The sequence below is a fragment of the Neofelis nebulosa genome, chromosome 1 (assembly GCF_028018385.1).
Source record: "Neofelis nebulosa isolate mNeoNeb1 chromosome 1, mNeoNeb1.pri, whole genome shotgun sequence".
Classification (NCBI taxonomy): domain Eukaryota; kingdom Metazoa; phylum Chordata; class Mammalia; order Carnivora; family Felidae; genus Neofelis; species Neofelis nebulosa.
The window spans coordinates 231,725,890-231,749,533 of NC_080782.1; the positions used below are offsets into that span (position 1 = coordinate 231,725,890).

The following is a 23,644-nucleotide window of genomic DNA, read 5'->3' on the forward strand; positions in this document are numbered from 1 at the left end:
CCTGCCTGTCATTCAAAGGCTTCTCTTGACCCTTTTCTGATCTCCTCAGGGGTGTGTTTTTTCCCTCTATGTTTGAAGCCCTAGAGCTTGTTATGGAAATAACTAACCAGCTTGCCAGTCATGTCCCACCCCTACCCTCAGGCTGACCCTACTATTCCGTGTGCTTTCGCATCTCCACAGTCTGCTCATTTCTGTCCCTGGGCTCTTCTAAATGTTTTCTCCATATTTTTTATCAGTCTCTTCATCCTCCAAAGCTACCTAGTATATGTAGTATATAGACCCATTTAGAATGGGAGCCTGAGACTCCGATGACAGAAGGCACTATATGTAAATAAATGGTTAACCTACATAGTCATATGTGAGTCTTACTAATTACACTTAGCTAACTAAAAATTAAAACTATCAATCAACACTGTCAGTTCAGAAAGATCCTTGATATATCTATGGCTAGATATGTTTTAAAAAAAAAATCTAAGCATCTTTCTGAAAAGCAGTTTGGCAGGATTTATCAAGACCCTCTGATCCAGTAATCCCCCTTCTAGGAAATTATCCTGAAGTAGTGGTAAACAAAACAAAATAATGTAGACAAAGCTTTCTGAACAAGATGTTTAACATGATATTATTCATAAATATTATGAAAAATGGCAAATTAACCAGCATTATTTTAATAATCTGAATAAAATTCTAAATAATCCAAAGGTTTCCTGATCAATTATACACTAATTACAGTGACCTAAGGGCTGCCTTTTTTAGATACTTTACGTAGAACCAAGGGCATATTTAGAGCAATCAAGCTTAGCAACTTCATACCAGCCTTCTAAATTTCTGCTCTCCCTTTTTTATTTTTTTATTTTTATTTTTTTTAGAGAGAGAGCTCTAGAGGGGGAGGGGACAGAGGGAGAAAGAGAGAATCTTAACCAAGCTCCACACTGAGTGTAGTCTCAGTGGATGCAGGTCTCGATCCCATGACTCTGGGATCATACCTGAGCCAAAATCAAGAGTCAGACGCTCAACTGACTGAGCCACCCAGGCGCCCCTGCTCTCCCTTTTTGAAGTTTAGAAAACGTTAAACATAGGGTAACCTTCGAGGCCAAAATTTGAAAACTCTGAGGGAACAAAAATTTAGCATCAGGAGGGACCCAAGAGGACTGTTTTACCTGTTTGCATTAAAAAATAGACCATCGCAGAGAAATGGAAATCTAACTGGTTTAGCTTTTCTCTTTAATTGAGGTTAAAAACAGTTAAAAAGGGGAAACTTGAGTCTACTTGTTAAATGACTCTGAAGAAAACTATGTAAATTGTGGAAGCTTTTTATAATCCCTTATTTAATCTCTTTTTGCATGGAATCACTGGAGGAGGTAAAGCCATTTTATCATAATAGTTTCTGCAAGTTATGTCAAGATAAACCACAGGAATACTGGAACCGATCTATCATATCAGGGTTGTGTGGTTATTGAACACTGAACTGAGTTAGAAGCTCCACTCTGTTTTACAGCTTCAGTGATAAATGGAGCCTCAGCCCCCGAGAGATACTATCCATCACCTGCTTCTTTGTTCAAGAGGGGAGGTTTTCTTTTTTCGGTCCTTGGAATAATATTCCGAATGCATCCCCACTAAAGGTGCCACTCCCTGAAGCTCTCAGTAAAGAGCCTGGGGCAAAAGACTGCTGGTGAGCGAGAACGCTTCCTCAGAACCCCTGCCCACCCTGTCTTAAAAGGGTAGAGGAACAGGTGCCTTCTTTAAAGACCTTTCTAAATGGTCCTGTTTGGGATGCTGCTGAGTAAGTGATATAAGTCCCTTGCCTCAAAAAAGGTCACTGTTTTTATGGTGAAGGGATGCCAAGTTCAAAAATGAATACAAACCCAGTAATGAATAGACAATTCAACATGTCCCCACATGGGCTGCAGCCAAGCCAGCATGCAGTGTCAGTGCATCAGGCTGTGGGTAGAGGGAGCAGGAGAAAGTGGAGTCCTGAGGGGTTTATCCCACAGAAAACCTAAGGCTTCATAATCAGGAAAGCTCCTTGAAGTGGCCCTGTTCTCATGAGGCTGTGGAAGCCTGAGGCGACATGTCTCCACGGGGCTGGCGCCGTAGCCTACTACACCTTGCCAGTGGCTTCCACCCACAGAAATAGACAGCACGGGGGTAAGGTTGGCCGGTTATATAGCTTAAGCTGAGCCCAGCTGATGATCTGAGCTAGAAGTAGACGAGAGAGCAAGCTGCGAGCTGAAGGAGGACTCAAAATCCACCAGCCCAGGTAGCCCTACAGGATACCAAGCAAGAGGGTAAGGGCCATCAGCATACCAGAGGGGAGGAGGCTCGAGAGGAGCACGCCTTACCCTTCAGCCTCTGCAGAGGGCCCTTGCAGGAGACCTATGTATTCTGCAGTCAGCAAAGGGTGGGAGGACCCTATCTGAATAAACTCGCTCTCTACTGTCTCAGCAAGGATTGTGCTATAAAAGCTTCTTGGAATTATTGGTTCTCTACTTTCCACAAGAAAACAATGATTTTGTACAATCTCCTAAGAACTGCTGTTCTTTCCATATGTGCTTATTACCCTGCATACTGGACCACGTGTACTGGGCCTGGCCAGTGACTAGTTGTGTACGTTACGGGGACAGGCCTGCGGAGGAGAAACCAGCAAGCAGATGAGATACAGTTTCTTAACCCTTATGTAACATGGAGGCATCCTGACTGGTGTTCTTGAGGCTTTGCGAGTACTTGAATAAAACCACAAAATGGTTAAACAACAATAGCAAGTGCTCAGTTTAAATAAAGCAGTTTATTTTTAGCTGAGGATCAAACTCCAAATTAAGTGCCTTCTCTGTGCCAGGCATTACAGCAGGGAAATAAGATATCTGTATCTTTAGAGTTTATTACTGAAGGCTCCAATTTCATGTTTGTTTAAGCTACAATTTTGTTTCTTTTCGGTCTCACTGACGTTCATTTACTTGGTATTGGCGTATTCCTTCTACAAAGGATCTAAATGCTTATCTTAGGACAATTCCCTCGTCACAAAATCCACAGCTATACTGATATCATATATTTCATTTCAACAAACTTTTATCAGTCATTTACTGTGTCCAAGGAACCGCAAAAAGGAGCAGGGATTCCCCATTCAGAGGATGTTATGTTATTCAGGGATGTTATGGTCCCATCTCGGGGGCAGGTACAGGCACAGTTCAAGGGAGAGTAACTTCTATACTGGTTAGAGGCATGAGGTGATGCACTGGGAACACACGCTTAAAATGTAATTCAGAGAATGAGGCAGCTTCATGGATGATATGACATTTGAACAGAGCCTGGAAATATCCATAGATTTCAGTAGAGGGCAAAGTAGAGAATGGGTATTCCAAGACAAAAGGATATGTGTCTAAAAACAAAAAGTATTTAAAGCGTGCAGTGTGTTCAAGTATAAGTGAATGGTTCCCCAGTGTGACTAGACCTTAGGATGTATGGAGAAATGGCTGCATTGGAAAATGGGGGTGTAAAGGGAGATTGGGGGCACATCTCTAAAGGCTTTCAGATGTCATTTCATAAATCGCACATAGCTACTGACAATTTGGGAGGAGAGTAGTGATTGAGGCTGAATATTTTGGTAGAAGGGTGGATTGGGGAGGAAGCAATGATACCATTTATAGGTCCACTGCAATAATCCATCCATCCACCTGTCCATCTATTCATTGAACAAATATTGATTGGACACCGACTGAGCACCAGGCCCAATTTTAGGTAGTAGAGAAACATCAGTAAGCAAAACAGGAAAACAAAGTTTCCTGCCCTCAGGGAGCTTGTGGTGTTCTAGTGGGGAAGACAGACAATGAGCAACATAAATAAATAAGTAAACGGTGTTTATTTTAGTGACAATGAATGAAGACAATGAATGAAACTGGGAAGGGTGGTGTGAGTGAGGGGTTTAACTTTGTGAAAAGGGACCCAGGGAAGGCTTCCTGGAGAAGGGACTTGAGTGAGGACTTGAAGTGAATGAGGGGTACTGGATGTCTGAGGCAAGAGCGTATCCGACAGGGGAAGCAGAAGACGCAGAGGCTCTGCTGTAGGGTGAGCCTGGGGTGCTCACGAGTTAGCTGTCCAGTTTCAGCAGGGTTGTGCAGAATGAGGAGAGACAGCAGCTGCTTCGGTGAAAGCATCCATCTCTGACTGGTGGGTTTGGTGAATAAGGAGTGAGTCAGAGATGACTTGGGGTGTTTTACATTGAGTGACCTAGATGGATATATATTGTGTTAAAACAGCTTTTGTAGGGGGGTCTTGATCTCATCAAAGAAAGAGGTGAAGTCAGCTAAGAGTGAGTAGGTAGCCTAGGATTAGGGCTGGGGATTGAAACCAGGGACAGCCTTACTGGGCATGAGTAGAAGGACTGATGAACGGTGTTTGTAGCTTAACAGTGGCCTTGTGTATTCAACAAACATATTAGCACTTGCTGTGTAAGGAACACTGTGCTGAACGCTGACCATGCAGAACTGGAGTATGCTCACCAACGGAGAAGAAAGAGAAGGTTAGTAAGTTACATAAGTTAGTAAGTTACATAAATATGTAACTTCTCCAGAACAAGCCCAGTTGTGATACAGACACATTTTGGTGGGCTGGTTCTTAAGAGGTCCATTTAAAAAACAAAAAAAACCCTTTCTCTCTCCTTTTCTATAGCGTTGAGTGCATTAGGACCTAATAGCTGTGTTCTTCAATAATTAGCCCTGCCTAAATCTATCTGTAGGACTGAGTTTCCAAGCAGTGTGCTCCTAGGTGCCTCTCTGGGATGTGGCTGTACTCTCAAAGGTTTATAGGTCTGCTAAAGATGCTCAGCTCCTCAACCATTGGGCTGGCTGAGCAGGGCCTGGGACAGCCAGAGGCCTTGTCTGATGACCTTGGGTTTCCAGCAGCATGGTTGTTTACCCTAGTACAAATGTGATACAGGCCACACTGTGAAAATGGTTGCGAAGCATCTGTCAGACATGGTCCTATGGTACTCCCACTCTGTACTCATGGTCCCCAGCACAGCGGCCCCATGTGTCTGCGAATGTATGGTCCTATCGGTAACATGATCTTGAGCAATACTTCCAATGGATTTATTTGCATTTTGTAAGTTATATACGTGGTCCACTATCATTTACTGTCTCAAGTCCCAAAGACCAAAGCTGATCAACAATTACTTATATACCACTTTTAGATCATCTTCAGGACCATTTTAAATTATTCTAGCGGACTTCTTGTCTGGTCTAACTATATTTTCATTGTTCTTACCTTGCAGATGTGAATGTTACAGGGCTAGGGAGTGGGCATGTTCAGCTCTGTCACTGCTTGGTGACCACTCCTGCTAGTAATTAATATCATCTCTTCGTGGTATCTCTGTAGGAATCTTTTTACGTTACGTGTGCATTTTGTGAGGGTTAGTTTCTTTAAAAGTAAGCAGTGTATTCCACATATCCTCTTAATTAGGTACGTATAGACTTCAGTACATCGTGGTACTGGGCAGTACAGAAAATGAACGTGCACACGAGATAGCCAATGCCAGCCCTCTGCACTACATAACTAACTCCCGCTCCCCACCCCCCACCCCCAGAAACCACCATGCAGGTGCGCAGCTTAAGTAAGGGCACCTTGTATTAAATCCTGACGTGGACGTGGAACACTGGCATAACAATTTATTCCTCAAAATATCTAAAATACTGAAATAAAATATTTAAAATTAACACAGATAGGAATTTCTAATCTATTCACCTGCATGCTGTTTTGGAGACCAATGCCCTTATGTCCTGTAAATATCCATTGTCTCCCTGTTTATCTTAATGATAAAAGCTGTGAGTTGTCATGTCCTTCTCATCTGCCAACCACGGTACAGATATCATCCCATTTCAACCTCGCCGCCGCCCTTTGAGGCAGGATTATTCTTCCTATTTTACAGATGAGAAAACTGAGACTCAGAAAAGTTCGTTAACTTGTCCAAGGTGGCATTGCTTCTAACAAATGGATTTGAAACACAAACTCTTTCAATCTTAGTTACTTCCTTCCTTCTGTTAGGGTCCGGGGTGATTTCCATTCTTCTGTTTATAGAATTTAACCCCCCAAAATACTGAATTTTGAGTTCTCAGGACACTCTTTACAATAATACTGTTGTGGGTGCTGCAAGTCTGCGTCCCACCTTAAATTGCAGCCCCATGATGCCTGGTTTGTATCCATGGCACAAATCTGGTTGCTATGGTATCCCTCTTATTAGGAAAATATTTGTCAGCTCCAGGTGGCTGGAACACCAGACAGGCTTACTGATACTTCAGTGAATACAAATAACGATTTAGCGGGTTATGGCGTAGTATGCTGAGAGCACAACACGGTCTCCAGGGATTTTGATGAGGTAGACCAGGGATTTACACAGTGTATTTCTACTGCCACAAACTTCAACTTTAGTCAGCTGGGTTACAGAGAGCAGCTAAATCTGCAGAGATGAACTAGGAGGTTACTGAAATAGCTGTTCTTGCTTTGAGGGAACATAGACAGCATTAGAATAAATGAATGTGTTGACCCAGTAAAACTAAGTTGCCATATCCAAAGTGGTGGGAGGACCGGGCGTTTTACTTGTTGGCCGTCGATTTAAAGCATCTCCTTATTCAGAATGTATTCTCCTTCAACATGATTACATCCAGATAACCTCTTCCAGTAAGAAGGGAAGAACAAAGGAAAATAAATAAAACAGTTTACTAGAATCTCATAAAAGTTGTTGCACAAGAAGTGAAGAAGCATGGGAAAATGTGAGTTCTTTTATAAAAACAAATTTTTCCTTGAAGTCACTACAAGATTGAAGTTCACATAATATATTGGTATGTGTATGTGTTTATACAAGAGGGGGCTGTATCCCCAGGAAACATGTGAATCAAAGTCTCTATAGAAGCTATGGTCATTTTTTAAGATGAGTAACAGCATACATAATTTCCTTTTTAAAAAGCAGTTTATCATTCATCATTCAAAAAAAAAAATCCATTTTCACTTTCTCCAAAGAAACCCAGATCTGGGAATTGAGAACCTTTTTTTTTTTCCATCTTAATTCTTCACTATTTCGAATTTGTCCTATATTCTGCCCCAAACTAACAAAGCATGATAGACTTGAAAAGTTTTCCATTAACAACCAAACAAGTTATACCTAGTTTATGTTAAACCAATTTCATTTCTGTGTTAAATACTTGAAAGTATGATGCTTAAATATAAATACATACTTCCATACCCAAAACAAATGCTGGTTAACCTATTTTATGATTTCTTACCATAAAAGAATCTACATTCACAAGATCCATAAATCAGGGTTGTTTTTTAAGATTCAGCCAAAACACTTTTTTTTTAAAGGAAAAAAGCTAGTCTCCATACTAAACTGGATTTCAGAGCAGAATATTTCCAACATGAAGTATTAACTAGTCCTCCATATTTAAATTAAGATCTATTTAAAAAAATTCATTTAACACCCAATTTTAAAGTAATACCTGTTTATAAAACTGAAGTATATTTATGGTTCAAAAGTCATTAAATATTTATTTATTTATTTATTTATTTATTTATTTATCTATCCAGTTATTAAGCACGGACTGTGTTTATTGCCCCCATTCCTGTGGCTTTTCTGCTGAGTTGAGTTCATTGAATGTAAGTCCAGACTGAGGCAAGAAGGGCCAGGAGGAGTCTGTTTCTATGTTCTTGCTTCAGCCCTGCAAGAATTCTTTCATTTCCCCCAAATAAGTGAAAAGAAGCTCTAACAATCTTTGAGGTCTCTGGGATAATTCTGGACTGACTTACTAATAGAAAACAACAACAACAACAACAACACAAAAACCTCAGCTGAAAAGAACTTTTTTGATTCAGTTCTGAGAAGAAAAAAAGCATAATCCTATTAAATTTAGTAATCAGGCCCCAGTTGAGATTCTGACTGGCTTGATAATCACCATGGAGCCACAGAGTACTTAGCTGGTAGACAGCTAAAGTTAATTAACAGTACAGATTGCTGGATAAACCTCCCCATTCATTTTACTGATCTGTGCCCGTGGTCTCCCCCGCCCCCCACGTTAGGGTCCCCTTCTTGGTTTCCTTGTTTTCCCACTGCAAGCTTTGGGCAGTGGCAGAGGATACCCTGCAGTGGGACGACTTGGAGGGGCGTGGTGTCCCGGAAGGGTGGAAGGCTCAGGCTCAGAAGGATCTGGGTCTGAATGCCGACATTGTCTCTGGTTGTGTGCACTTTCCTCCTGCTCATCTCGAGTGGCGATCATAATGTCTATCTCAGAGGGTCAGTAGCGTGTGCGATCATAGGGAGAAGGGCTTGGTACTGTGTTTTGTCTGGATTATGTCCCACAACAACGCTGTTACTATGCTGTCCTCATTTTGCTGCTCCCCTCCTCTTCCATAGCTATTAGCGACTTCCCCTTGCCAGGAACCTAGAATTTCCACTTAGAACCTTCCACAAGGAGTCAAGAAATATTGGAAAATATTTAGGAAAATATTGCTTGATGATTCACCTTTCTCCTCATTTTCATCACAGTTTAAGCACTGCCTTTTAGTTGACCTCTTGTCTATTCCTCACATTGTCTGGTGAGGTGACATATACATTTAATGGCTGACTAAGGTCTGAATAAACAAATGGGGAAATTATGTAAGTGAGTTTTTTTCCTTTAGTTGTTTTTTTATTTATAATTTATACCCAGTCTTCTTTCAGAAGGATGTGAAACGCTTTGCTGGGTTTTTTGTTTTTTGTTTTTTCTTTTCTATGTATTCCCATATGGTTATAAGTAAGGACTAGAAATGGAGCAGAAGCCTTTGGTATCACATATGGCATCACTGTTGTATGAACTTGGCACTTTATTTAATCTCCCTGAGCCTTGGTTTCTTCCTCCATAAAATGGGGATGGTAATACTTTTTTAGAGGTTGTTATGAGGATTCAATGAGTCGTATATAAATGCGTAACATATTTAGCATCATGCCTAGCACATGATATTAACAATAACCGTGCAGATACTTTTTAGCAAAATACCCGAATGGCATATGAGACAGTTAAAACAAGAATCAAATGGACTTTTTGGGCCCTATAAGCCTTCCTTATACAATTTAAATCAGGGAGAACATTCCTGAATACACTTCAAAAAAAAAAAAAAAAAAAAAAAGAACAACCCTGCAGTATTCTAGTGATAATATTTATTTCCAGGAAAACAAGTATACATGATTATGATTTACAAGTTAAAGAATAATGGAAGCAAATTTACCAATATACTGTTTTAGCCTTTAAGTAGTTTATTCCCTGTTTAGTAAATATTCCCATTCCCATTATAGCAAATGTTTATCTCTAGTCAAACTATAAAATGCCTAAAGCTTTCACATGGTGTAGAATTTATTTTCTGGCCTTTTCCATGAGAGCTGTTTAGGAAATTGTCAGCAAATTTTACCATGCCACCATGTGCCTGACACTGTCAGGTGCTGTAGGAACTGCTGAAAAAAAGGACTCCTGTTCACAGATTCCTGTAACTTGATTTCACAGAAAGCAGTCCAAAGCCATATGCACCAAGGGCCAGATTGCCTGGCTGATTTGCAGGCTGAGTGCAGTATGAGGTCATTTACCCAGACATTTTAATAACTGTCTTAGAATAACTGGCTGCCTTTAAAAAAATGCCCTTTTATTCCTCTCCCTCCAGCCAGAATCCTGTCTGTCTTCTTGTCCTTATTGGAATTAGATTACAAAACAGAAAGCGATCAGAAATGTTATATTTAAGAATAAAATCAAGCAAAGGACCGAGTTGGGGATAATGTGCGAGACAAAGACTCAGCAGCTGAGACTGTGGTTTCTCAGGATGCTTCTCTTGCTATGTCAGAGACCACAATATGAAATCATATAAACCATTTGGATTAGAGCTCATCAACAATGCTTTCCTAGCAACAAAGTGTAGGACTGACCTTAACTCTCCTACAGCGTTCATATGGGATTCTTGGATTCGGTTAGCATGGGTGTGGCTCTTGTCTACAGTCATGTAGCCAGAACATAGGTACGGTTTATCTCCTCTGAAGTCCTGTGACGTTGTTCCAATATGGCATTGCTCTCACTGATTTCAGATACTGTCAACATAACATTTTATCTTTTCAGATCACAGGATTTTAGAGCATTAAAAGACTCTAAAAGAGACCTCATTTTACTCATCTTACCAAGAAGCCTGGGATCAGGAAGGTTAAAGTGTTGTTCAAGGTCACACAGCTAGCTAGGCACTTTGGTGGTTTCACCAGGCATCCCTTAACTCTCCTTCAGAGAAACAGATTGTTCTGTAAAAGCCTCTGCCTTCTGCAGCCTCTCTTTCCACCCCCCTAATTTCTTTTTTTTAATATCTTATTTTTAAGTAATTTGTACACCCAACGTGGACCTTGAATTCACAACCCTGAGATCAAGAGTCTCATGCTGTCACAACTGAGCCAGCTATGTGTCCCCCAACTCATAATTTCTAATATATTTCTAATATATATGCTCCCCCCCAAAAAAAGTAAACCTTTTGGTAACAGCAACAGATGGACTATGACCAAATAGTTTCGTTAAATTAAAAGCATTCAGAAATTACTTCGCTTGCTATCTAATAACCCACAGTGGCCAATCATCAAACTTCCCCAAGAAAAGTACGCTTAAAAAGCTGAAAATTGTGTGGACAGTTTTTTTTTTTTTTTTTTAATGTAGTGATTTCACTTTAGTACCTGTTTATGTCATAACTTATTAAAGTAAATATACCTTTTAAACCGTTTACAAAATTCCACAGTCTCTTTGGAAATGTGAGTTTCTTAGCGTTGAAACTTTACTAGTTCACAGTCTTTTCTCTGTGTTCCTGACAGATGCACAGAGGTAACTGTACAAAGTTCAATTTCCTCTTCTTTCTTTTTCATTTTAGAAGCCAGGGGGTTTTAGGTATGACGCTAGCCATTGTGTGTGAGGAGAAATTGTTTTGTTATTCCTGCTAATTTCAGTACTAAGGCAGTGAAGCCATCTTGTTCTGCCAAAAGCCGATCACCCACTCCCATGGTATTAGCAAATCATTTTCTGCCTGTTTGGAAGGTCATGTGCTGTTTCCCGTTAAAGACTGTATTCAAATGAGCATTGGGACATTTTGGGAGAGGAGTCTGAGGGGTAAAATAAAAATATTCTAGGACAAAAAAATGCCTTGGAGTAACCCTGCTTTTTTTGTTTGTTTATTTTGAATTCTTGGATTTTTTTAAAAGACTGTGTGATTTATATTGGGCACATTGAGAAATGGCTACAGGCTTCCAACTGTATGCCCTTTTATTTTTGTTCTGTCGTGGTGGTGTTAAGAGCCACAGGCTTAAAAACATTTAAAGTTTTGCTTTCATGCCTATCTCAGTAAATCCTTAAGATATTTTTGAAATAAGCCAGGTTCAGGGTAAAATAAAGCCCAAATAGACATTCATTAACCATAATGAACTTTAGCCAAATATTTATTCATCAGTTAATATGAACTCACTAGATGATCACGTGGTACCTAGTACAGCGAGAAGGTTGTTTTTCACCCAGAGGGAGTTAGGAAGCTAAACTTTAGAATAACATAAATCTAGAGTTGGGTTTGGGATCATCATTTGTGCAGTGGTAGTTAAAATGATTGAAAGTAGATTCAAGTTGAAAGTAAGGTGAGACTTCAGGTGGTACATTTCCACTAGTGACTTTCATTGATCTCCTGCTAGAAATCCGGAATACCCAGGACAGGACAAAGACAGGGAGCAAAGGGTTCAGAGAACCATCTTGTAGATGGGAAGAGTGACCAAGCTAAGCGAGATGAATGTATTTAGAAAGGTGAAATTGAGAAATGTGTCAAAGTTTCTGATTTGAGAAATAGCTATAAACTGGGCACTGTCCGTGAAGGTGCCAATATAGAGCAGGAAAGGTAAGCAACAAGTTCTTTCTTTGTTAGAAGGATGTTCATACGCAGTAGCCAGATGACCAAATACAAGTGTCCTGGAGTACTGGTGCCGGACTAACTCTATAGGTGCCAGCCACATATTTGTTTAGGTAGTCTGAAAGGATGACATATTGTTAGAGTCCTTCTTCATTCCCTTCGCCCTTCCTTCCTCCCTTCCCCCTCCCTCTCTTCTTCCCTTCCTTCCTTCCTTCCCTCTTTCCTTCCTCCCTTCCTTCCTTCCTTCCTTCCTTCCTTCCTTCCTTCCCTCCTTCCTTCCCTCCTTCCCTCCCTCCTTTCCTCCTTCTTTCCTTTCATTCTCACTCCCTCCATTGCTTCTTTCTTATAACTAGTCATTTAATACTAGTGTTAGAAGACACAGCCACTTGGAGATTTCAGACAAATTATACATGTGCCTGCTATCACCTCTTGCAAATATACAAAAGGATTTTTTTTTAATGTTGGTTTGTAACTCTTTCCTATGATTTTATTTCAAGCTATCCCTCATGTTACTTTTTAGGCAACAGAAAGAAAGGAAATGAAACATTTTTTAAATGACAAAAAGAAGCGTAAATACAAGTTGTAGTATTATTATTAATTTATCCCAACAGATACTAAACATATAGTTCCAGTATCTAGTCACAATTAGTTTAAAAAGGAAATATCAAATGCCACTTCATAGTCTTTAGCCTAGAAATCACCTTTAGCCTGAAAATAAATACAAACGTATAAGGGATCTGTGGGTCCTGTTGTTAAAGCAAAGTGTCCTACCCTTTGTCATTTTCACAAGGTAGTCTGAAGGGGCAAGAGAAGACAGAGCAAAGAAACCCACCCACCAGTTAGTATCCCTGCAGGGCATCTGCCTTTAAAGTCTGGATAACCCCAAAGTGGTTTTGAAACATATTTGATTCTCTAAAACTGATGAGCAGTGTAACAAACATGTTCAGTCAACTAAGATCGGCTTTATTTGCAAAGGTAGGGGCAGGGGTGAAGGGGACCAGAATTGCGTCTTTTTCAAAAGAAACAGTTTGTATCTTAGTGTAGTGTGTATTGAAAGTTGGATGATTTCCATGAAACGAAAATGAACATAAAAATCAAGAGTTTTAGGTAATATTTAGAGGGAAGTTGTGTGTGTGTGTGTGTGTGTGTGTGTGTGTGTGTGTGTGTGTAGGAGTAGTAGTAGCAGAGCATCCTCGGACGATTTTTTCAAATTAACTCTCTGTGTGCACTTTGATTTTTCATTGCACACCCTTAAACCCACACAACATTCATTATTCCGTAAACATTGGCTATATACCTACTCTTCTCCAGGTAAGGCGGCCATTGGGGATTCAACATCAAGTAAGGCAGAAGTCCCTGTCCCCAAAGCGTTATGATGTCAGCCAACTAAAAGTCTGTTTCCCATTCACTCTGGAATAAGATCTGCTCCAGATCTAGGCTGGCTGATCTCCCCGACCTCAACACGCAGCATCTGAGGTCCTGGGTCACCTGGGCATTGGCGCAACCCCTCGTGGATAAAGAAGGAGAAGGGGCGGTAAATCACATGGCAGATTCACTCGCGTACCTTTGCACAGAACTTCTTCCCGGGGCCTGGCTGCCAGCGAGGCTGGTGATCAGAGTCCACCCACAGGTTTGGGAAATATCAACTTTGCTTGTCTCTGCCACAATATTATTTTAAAAATCCTTAATTTAAAAACTACCACAGTAAAAATATCCTCTTATTAAAAACTGACCTGGGAAGCGAAGACTTATGTACTATATCCAGTGTATTAATTTTAATGGCAAATAAAGCTGCCAGTCTCAATAAAATAGATGCCCATCCAACCGCTTATTTTAATTAGGTCCCAGATTTGCCCAGATTTTTCATAAATATAAGATTGATAAATTTGCCTCTTACATGTTTCACCCACCATTCTTTCTGAAGTTGCAGGTAGGCAGTGGAAAGGTGAAGAGTGAATCAGGAGGTAAATCAAACTCAGATAATTGTACAAGTCAGGTTAATACTGTGATGGCAATAATTACCTCCTGGAAAATCAGGAGCTAGCAGTCTTCAACAACTCACTCTCTAATATGGACGGAATGGTACTCTTCTCTCCTTTCTGCCTGCCTTCCAGGCAGCCTTCTGCCTCCCAGTGCCTCTCGTCACACCCCCAATTCAAGCCTCTTACAGAAGAGGAAGTTTAGCCACAAGTTTAAAGAACAGGAAGTGACTCATGGTTCCCCCAGAGGTCAGGTGAGTGGGTAGTGAGGGAAGGCTGGGAGAGAGAATTCCAGATTAAAAAAGTAGCCCAGATGGGAGGGTGGCCAGGGCTGGAATTTGAGAAATGACAATGACATCAGCAAGAGTGGTACACCCCCACTTTCCCAGACAAGCATCTCAAAGCACTACTGTGAATTGTTCCCCATCTATTTTCACAGCATGATCGGGAACGGAGTTATCAATATAAAGCCTATGGAGAATGGTTGTAAATCCCTGGAGGGGAGTTCCATAGAGGAGGTTCCCGGAAGAATTTATCAGGAATTTAGTGCGGTCTCGGTTTTGCTGATAGAAACCATTATGCCAAGGAGAATTTTTAACCTAGGATGTGAGAAACTGAAGATAGATGATGTATGGATCTTTTTTTCTGTTTGGGGATCATTAATTTCAAATACTCTACATTTGATGATACCAACATTGTTGTGTTGGGAAGTAAGTGAGGTTATGGAATGTCTAAATAATACACTGTTTGGAGTGTAAATAGAAACCTCGCTTGACAGAGAAGACAGGAGTAAAATTTGAAGGAGGCTCTGAACTTGGAGTTAGCATCTGCACGGTGCTATGAAGGTACTCTGGCCCAAGAAGGAGGAAGTCCTTCGGAAACATCATCTTTGCTGTCTGTAGTCAACTGCAGAGTGTTTCAAACTGTATTTATCATCTTAAAGGGCATGTAAGAAAAGATTTGGAAATTTCAAACCGAAGATCGACCATTGGCATTATAATGTGACTCCTGAGCTATTTCCCTATGAGTCGAGAGTTCTGTGTGCTAAGAGACCCTGTTGATAAGGTGGGGAATGAGAGGAACATACCCCACCTCCCATTTCAGTTCTATTTAGGGGTTTGGTTTATTAGAAAGTATGTGGTTCTTTCTGTTCCAAACGGAATCCTTTCTCCCTATGACTTTATTTTGAGGCTGTGATGCAAATCCATGGTGTTCCTTTTTAATGTGAATGAAATGAAAACAATGAGCAAAAGGAAGTGTGGAGGTTTGGAATCTTTGCTGATGCTTCACAGGTCACTGGGGAGCAGTGAGGTTCTTCTCCACTGTCAGTGGCCGGAAGCATTCGAGAGGACTCTTTTTTACTCCTTGCTCTACATTTCTTCGAGCCTCTGTACTGGAAGCTTCCTCAGTTTGCCACGCAAACGTTAATCAAGCCCGTTGGTTGGTGCAGGATATGCAAAGACAATGCCTGTGGAGGGAGACAGGAAAGCAGAGTAAACCGAAAATTCCATTGCCGGGTAAGTGCTGGGTCAGAAGTACACGGTGGGTGCAAAGGAGTGACGGGCGAACCTTACTTACTTACCGTGTGGCAGGAGAGGGTGATCTTCACAGGAAGGACTTCGCAGAGGAGGTAAAAGTGGAGCTGGCAATTACAGAGGGGGAAACAGAGGGGGAAGGAAGAATTAGCTAATTGGATGAAGTGGGAGAAAGTCATTCTAGACCTAGGAAAAGTACCTACAGGGAACAGCAGACTGGAGCGGTGGGAGGTGGCCGTGTGAGGGAACCACGAGTTGTTTAGTTCCCCTGGTGTCCGGGGCACTGTGGCCAGCTGAGACACAGAAGGACGTGCCTGGGACCTACGCTGAGCTCAAGACTTGTATGCCGTCCCCAGAAGTTTGGATTTTACTTTGGAGGCATCTGAGAACCGTGACGGATTTTTAGAGAGTGATGAAATCTGGGTTCCATCTCCGAGGTTACCTCTGCAGGATGTTGGGTGCGCTCCTGAATAAAATGCACAAGTTGCCGTCAGAACAGAAGATCTCTTGCTGTTTTATGGAAATATATTGAAGAAGGCGTTTGTTTCTCAGCCAGCCCTTTCATGTTGCTGACCAGAGAGAGACTCTGCCTCCGTCCTGTGATCTTAAACCTAGCCAACGGTCAGCCCTCGACTGCCTGTGCTGTCCCTCCGTGCGTCCCATCGGACCCTGGGTCCAATTCACGTCACTTGGCTTGAATGGAGTTGGAATTTGCCTGAACCTCACGTTTTCTAGTGTTCAGGGAGACTGTTATTAAAAAGTAATAATAAATCCCCTCTCTAAAAATGAGATTTATTTTTTAAGTGTACATCTGAGCCTCTTCAACCTGGCAGGATAAGAAACTATAGAATGGTACATCTTCTTGGAGCATCAAGTTTCTTAAGATGTGAAGGAAGGTTTTATTGTTTTATTTATTGATTTATTTTTATTTTTATTTTTTTAACGTTTATTTATTTTTAAGAGAGAGAGACAGACAGAGTACGAGTGAAGGAGGGGCAGAGAGAGAGAGGGAAACACAGAATCTGAAGCAGGCTCCAGGCCTCTGAGCCGTCAGCACAGAGTCCAATGCGGGGCTCGAACTCACGAACCATGAGATCATGACCTGAGCCGAAGTCGGACACTTAAGCGACTGAGCCATCTGGGCACCCCTGGTTTTATTGTTTTAAAACAAGTGTGGGCATGTTATATTCTTCCCTTCTATGGGTGTAAATGTCAAATAAATTCTTTGGGGGCATCTGTTTATTTTCTTCTGCCATTTGAGTGCATCAGTGGAGAAAACGTGAACAGTACTCATTTTAGTCAATAACAATAGCTCCAATTTTTAAGCGCCTGCTCCTTGTTGATTCACATAGTTCATTTTATTCAGCAAATGTAAACACCAAGTGAAATCCAAAGCCCTGTGCCAGGGACTAGATTGCAACAGTGAACTAAATGGCCTTGCTCCTTGTGCAGTTCCTGTTAACGTCCTTGCAGCTGCTCTGAAGAGTTATGTGACGTTATGCACATTTTGCAGATGAGAAACTGAGACTTCACGACGAAACACAGTTTGCTCAGGGACCCCGGCAGTAAGCCCGTAGTCCATGCTGCTGGCAAGTGCCACACTACCTTTCGGAAAAGTTTTTGGTCTCAGCTTGCTGTGTCCTTTCCCTTATCTGTTCCTGCCTTCACCGTATCCATTAAAGAAATTCATTGCTTTCCCCCAGCTCTGCTTTCCTATCTCTAGAAAGGAAGGAGGTCTATGAGTCACCATCATCGGTCGTCATCAGCCATGCCTGCATACAGGCTTGTTTTTATGTTAACTATTAACAGTAGCTGTAACAGCCACAACCATCACAAACCTGTATTGAGCCCCTACTGTTTACAAATTCACTCTGCTCAGACTGTAAGTCTATAAATAGATGGAAGTCATGGTAACATATGACAGGTCAAATAACAACTCGAGATGGCCAGAAATCATGAATGGTGGAGACCATAAGTGTTAGAAATGTTCAGGGAAGTCTTCTTGGAGGAGGTGCCCAATGAGCTATACCTTCAAGAAAGGAGAGAAGGGAGGGTCTTGTAGCAGACCCAACTAAATCTAGTGCCCAAAAGAAGTCACCCTACTACATCACACATTTTCCCTCTGCTCTCGAGAACCGAAGTCATCATAGCTGAGTGTGGGGACGCCTCAAGAGAGGCATTAGTCTACCCTAATTAAAAACGTACACACTTTCCCCAGGGGCATGTACATTCAGGACTAGCTGGATAACTCCTTTGGAGGTGTGATTGGGATCGCCTCAGGAAGTTGAGTTTCCTCTGGGGCATATCCAGGGAAATCTTGGGTGGTCCAGACTGAACTAGGCCTCGGATCTGTTCATGAAGAGACCAAACCCTTTTTGCTCATCACCAGAACTACCCTCCTCCTCCCAGAGCCTTCCAGATTTGAAGTGACTTGGACCAAATCTGACTTTCCAGCACTATTCCAAATCCTCATAGGAAGGCCTCTAAGCTACGTGAGATTTCACGTCATTGATTTGTTATTGATTAAGACTAGGGCTGGCTCCCAGCCCACCTTCTGCCCCAGCTGTAGTAGCAGCAGACTTCTCAAACGGAGTGGAACAGAAAGCTACGGAAACCCAACATGTGCCCCTCAGCCTCCTTCAGTCAAACTGGGAAAGGAAGAGGAAAGCAGGAGAGCGTTTTCAGGGGGCAAAGGTACCTTCATCAACGACGTTTGACTAGCACTAATCCAGAGGTCCAGGAATAAATGCAAGGAGCAGCAGACCATTCTGGTTCAGGATTAACGCCGAGCAATGTCGGCGAAAGATGGCCGCCCAAGGGATACTTGGGGCAGAATCATCACTCTTGCTTCTCTGCAGCTCAGCACGCACTGAGCACACACTGGGTTCCAGGTGCTCTGCCAGACTCTAGAGATGCCAAAAATGAATCAGGCAACCTCTGCCCCTGAAGAGCTTGTGGTCCCATGGGGAGACAGACATGTAGCAAGAACAGTTTAGGCTAATCTTGTAAGAATTAAAAGAGATGTATGAAAGTCCTGAGAAGACCAGGCTCACCTGGGACTTGGGAGGTGAGGTCTTAGCTGAATGTTGATAGAAGACAAATGAAAGTAAGTCAGGAGGACCAAGTAGGAAGAATGTGATGACAAAGGGAGGAAACAGCCCAAGCACAGCATGGGACATGAACCCACACCTCGGGACTGGCGGGCCCCAGGCACTTAACATACAACTGGACCTAACGTGGGCCATCAGCCCCTGGAAGTAGGCAGAGGCCAGGTGAGGCAGGGCACTGTGGCCAGGAGGCTGGGCTGCTACTCCATTCTGCAGGTGACAAGGAGGCATGAAGGAGTCTCAAGGGGAGCAACCGGGCTTACACTGTAGAGAGGCATGGAAGGCAAGAACTGAAGTTGCCAGATCCCTCTAAACCAAAGCAGAGGGAATGCACGTGGGCACAGGGGTTTCAGAAATAGGTTTCAGACAGAAATTCAACGGGGCTTGGGACTGAGTTGTGGAAATATTGGGGATGTAGGAGAGGGAGGAGTCTAAGAAGAACTCTGGGTGTCAGATTCTTAGAACTGTGTTCAGTTCATTCATTTATTTAACCAGAGTGTCATCCACAACAGTGTTCTTTAAATAGAGGGATCATGAAGTCAGTTAGTGGGTATACCCAACAATTTTTAACAGAGGAGAACAAACCAAAAAAAGAAATGTCAGGTGGCATTGCATATATACATACATATACATATATACATATATATATATATATATATATATATATATATATATATATATACAGTGTAACTATTATTTTGTGAAACTTTGTTTCAGTTGCTGTGTGTGTGTTCACATGTGCAAGTATGTGCATGTTAACAACTCTAAGGAGTGTATTTCTTACTAAAGATAGTGGTCAAAACACTTAAAAGTCCTATGATATTTATTTTCTGTGGTTTAGTCTGATTATTCTCGAGTATGAATATGTCCCAGTCTGGTTTCATGATCTTAAAAGGGAGGGTAATTCCTTTTGTGGGAATACAGGAAAATCTTTTTTTCTCACTGTTAATTTTTCAAGACCAAATCTCGCAGTCATCTGTGCCCTTGGGATTCCCAAGGATTCCATATAGAGGGAAAGGGGATGGGAGCCAGCAGAAACAGCTCTTCCTGTCCGGGCTGGGACAACGTCAAGTGGCCTCGCCTTTCAGAAAACACAGGCACTGTTGAAAGCTGCAGAGACACTGCAGCCAAAGGGTGTCTGGGGACTTGTATCCCAGAGGTAGAATCACAGCTGGAAAAATAATGTTACCTTATCTTCATATAGGGTTTTCAGTTTGCAAGCTACTTCCATAATCTATGTTCCCATGTTTACAATAGCCTGGTGAGTTTGGAGGGCCCTGAAAATCTAAAAAATACTGTAGGTGTTTATTGGCTTATAAATGTTTAAAGCTATAAATACTTTCCTCTTCATATAGCCATTCACTGTTTCAGCCAACATTCATTTGCAAGGCTCTGGGCTAAGAACTGAACATGTATAGATGCAACCTGCTTTCCAACCTGGTGATGTGTACCTACAATGTCATAGTTTCAGAGGATAGAAGAATGTACATATTTATTGAAGGATACTTGTAGTTTTATCTATGACATATTTACAGAATGTATGTGCACCTGTATATATATTTGTGTGCATGTTGTGTGTGTGTGTGTGTGTGTGTGTGTGTGAGAGAGAGAGAGAGAGAGAGAGAGAGACCATTTATTTCTCTTAAGTTCCAAAATCAAAAATTGATTGCCTAAAGGGATGAAAGCAGGAAAAATTTGGCCCTCTTTTAAACCTGGTGCATAAAGTTTTCTTTTTGGGCTAAATGTGAGCACCTTAGTGGTACAATAAGTGAATCAGAGAACTTAATGAGAGCTATGTAGTCTCAACAAATAAAGCATCTTCCTAATACTACTTATATACAAGGGATTTCCATGCCTTTCAGTTCTATCTAAAAACCTAGGTTAAGAATTCCTACTTAATGTATTAATCTAGACAAGACAAACTTCATCCCAATTTAAACACACACACACACACACACACACACACACACACACACACACACACAGTTGACCCTTGAATTACATGAGCTTGAACTGCGCAGATCCACTTACTTGCAGATTTTTTAAATAAATACAGAACAGTACTATATATGTATCTCCCTTATGATTTTCTTAATAACATTTTCTTTTTCCTAGCTTGCTTTATTGTAAGATTACAGTATGGAGTACATACAGCCTACAAAATAGGTGTTAATCAACTGTTTACATTACTGGTAAGGCACCCGGTCAACTATACACAATTAGTGAACTTTTTGAACAGTCAAAACTTTCAAATGTGCGGGTGTCCATTCCCCTAACTCTGGCGTCATTCAAGGGTCAGCTGTATGTATGTGTGGGTATGTGTGTGTGAATATGTACTAATTGTTCCTTATTTTGGAAAAAAACAAAAGATTCAAAGAAGACTGCTTTCTAAATTTTGTGTTCAGCATTGAGTATAATTTGAGCAGCCATGAGATGTTAATATGATCATTTAAGCATAAGAACCAAACGTCTCTTTGCTTTTAAATGTAAATGATTTGAAGTATTTTAATAGTATTTCAATGATTTTCCTGATTGCCTCCTCACAAAGTAAATCCCTGAATACACACACACCTTGGATGTTTTTAATAGTGGGAGTGACCTTGATAGGGAGCCTATCTGGGAGACTCTTGACCTCTTGAGGTCAATGGCCTTGGGATCCACTTTAACCCTCAACTTTTCCCAGTCATTATTCCACAGGAAGCCCATATCCCTTGCTAAGAATTTACTTATTTGTTCAGTTTTTTTTTTTCTCATAACATGGAAAAATAATCTTCTGAAGGCATTTCCTTAATGAAGCCTACACATCTGATACAGATTTCTTTCCCAAGGTTCTGATGTGTTTGGTATGTTTAAACACATCTTTGCCCTTGAGATCCTCACATTATCAAGCGATTGCTAATATTTTACTTATTAACTGGTAAGCACATCGTAAACTATAATCACCAGACTGTCTCCCCCAGCCTGGTGTTCATATCCTAAAAGTAACAGCCTGTGGAGGCCCTCAGTTCCATTTTCAAAGTGTCACATTTCATTTATGATTCTCATTACATCTTGTTAAACAGCATTGTATCGTGTGAAGCACGGCTACCTGCGATACAGCGTAATTTAACAGAAAAAGTATAACACAATCTTCCACAGAATGTAAAAAAACGAATTGCCTATTAGATTCCTGTCATAAGAAGGATCTGGATGTAGGGGACGGGGCGGCGGCATTTAGCTCCAAAGCCCTCCTGCAGGCGCTGATGAAGCAACATAAGCTCTATTCCAGAAAGACGGCCATTCACAGGAACCCCAGCCTCAAAAGTAGTCGGTGGGCAGAGAGGGATGGCCATGGGCAGAACCGGTTAGCCAACCATCTGCTGCCTCACATCTCATCTCACCTGCTCAGTCTGACCTGGTCACTTTACCCAAAATGTCCCCTCTGGCTCTGAGTCCTGTACGACTTTATCCTGTTTTGCTTTCTTGGGATTCATGACTCCTGGGTGTGTCTTTGTCTCCTCTGCTTGACTTAGAGACCTGCAGAACAGGACCCCACTCCCCACAGCCAGGCATCCTCCCGCAGTGCCTAATCGCAAGCTTTTCAAACCCTGGGCAACCCGTAGATGTCTGCCGAATAAATCAGCAGGATGAATGCCTCCTACTTCTGAAAGCCAAATGAAAAAGAGCTGAGTGGAGAGAATCAGAAACCATTGGAACCACTATTTTCTATTGCAGGCACGTGCACCTTCAACTGTACTCGTAGCACATACAGCTAACAACTCACTTAATCCCCACAACAATGCTCTGAAGTAGGTACTCTGTTACAGATACGGAGACTGAGGCATGCTGAAGTTAACCTATCACAAGGCCACGAAGGTAATCCGAAGTAAAGCTAGGATTTGAATCTTGCTTCTAATACTTCAGGCCATATTACGGCTCCCGTAATGCTGTTTAGCAAGATGCTGCATTACAGCTCCTGTAACAGTCTGTATATGTCCTCAAGTAAAGGAGCATTTTCTGAACCAATCAACAGACTCTTTTTGAAAAGTTAATTCATAGGGCGCTGGCGTGGCTCAGTCGGTTGAGCGTCCCGACTCTTGATTTCAGCTCAGGTCATGATCTCAACAGCCCTGCATTGGGCTCTGCACTGACAGAGTGGAGCCTGCTTGGGATTTTCTCTCTCTACCCACCTCTCTCTCTCTCTAGGCCTCCCTCCACTCTCAAAATGAATAAATAAACTTAAAAAAATTAATTTATAAAACCGAGTATATGTATTCAACAAAAGAAGAAACTTAGTTTTACTTAATAGATACGCTGTTAGTTAAGAGCAAATCTTCATTTCAAACTCCCCTTTAAAGCAATAACATTAACCCTGTGCAAAAATAAACTTGTTTTGTTCTAAAGAGATGCACTCTTGGTGAATTTGCTAGGCTTTGAAATTCGGGTCACTTTTTGCTTTTCATTACTTAGAGTATTGGAGGAGTCCTGTAGACTTCAAATATTCATCTAGTCATTAAAACAAGATGGGGAGTTTTTCTCTATTTGGTCTAGTATCTTTTGTTTCGTTTTGAAAGTTTAACCTTGAAACTTCAGCAACACCCTTTAGAAAATACCAGTTTATGACATAAAGTTTTGAAATGCATCTTTGAAATTATCTAAATACATATGCAGGAGGTCAAAGACAAGTGGAACAGCTGTTACATAAAATCTCCACTTTCCAAATACCAAGAAGGAAGAGGTGGGAACATGGTCCAGGATTTAACCTTAACTTTGAACTTCCTGACTTGTGTTAGTTTAAGACATCCCTGTAGCATCATTTAAACATAGTTCTGGTGTATGAATAAACTTCCACTTGGAATTTCCTTTTTGAAGTCTGCTGAGAATATAAATCAAAACCATATGAGATGGGTCTTAATCCAGAATGTAAAATAACATGAGAAATGTCAACCCAGAAGTACTCCCTGAAAATACATTCACCAGGATGCACGTTCAGGCAGAATTCTTTATTTAGAATGAAAGCCTCCAGAGAACTGAATTTATTATTTTTAACTCATGATTGTGACGTCTGAATTGATAAAAGAAGATACTTTTTAAAGTAATGGCAGTAGGAATGTTTTTCAGCCATCTA

At 41.3% G+C, this 23,644-nt stretch overlaps 1 protein-coding gene across 6 annotated transcripts in view; it reads left to right on the forward strand.

Annotated features, from left to right (window-relative positions):
• STARD13 (StAR related lipid transfer domain containing 13) overlaps positions 1-23,644 on the forward strand; it is a 185,296-nt gene that overhangs the window by 86,158 nt on the left and 75,494 nt on the right. The window contains exon 1 of one of the 6 annotated variants that reach the window (XM_058687781.1): positions 15,246-15,412. The exons of the other annotated variants lie outside the window; for them this stretch is intronic. Coding sequence (XP_058543764.1) covers positions 15,349-15,412 — 64 coding nt within the window. The 5' untranslated portion in view covers positions 15,246-15,348. Of the gene's footprint in view, positions 1-15,245; positions 15,413-23,644 lie in introns of those variants that run through there. 6 annotated transcript variants of the gene reach the window in all.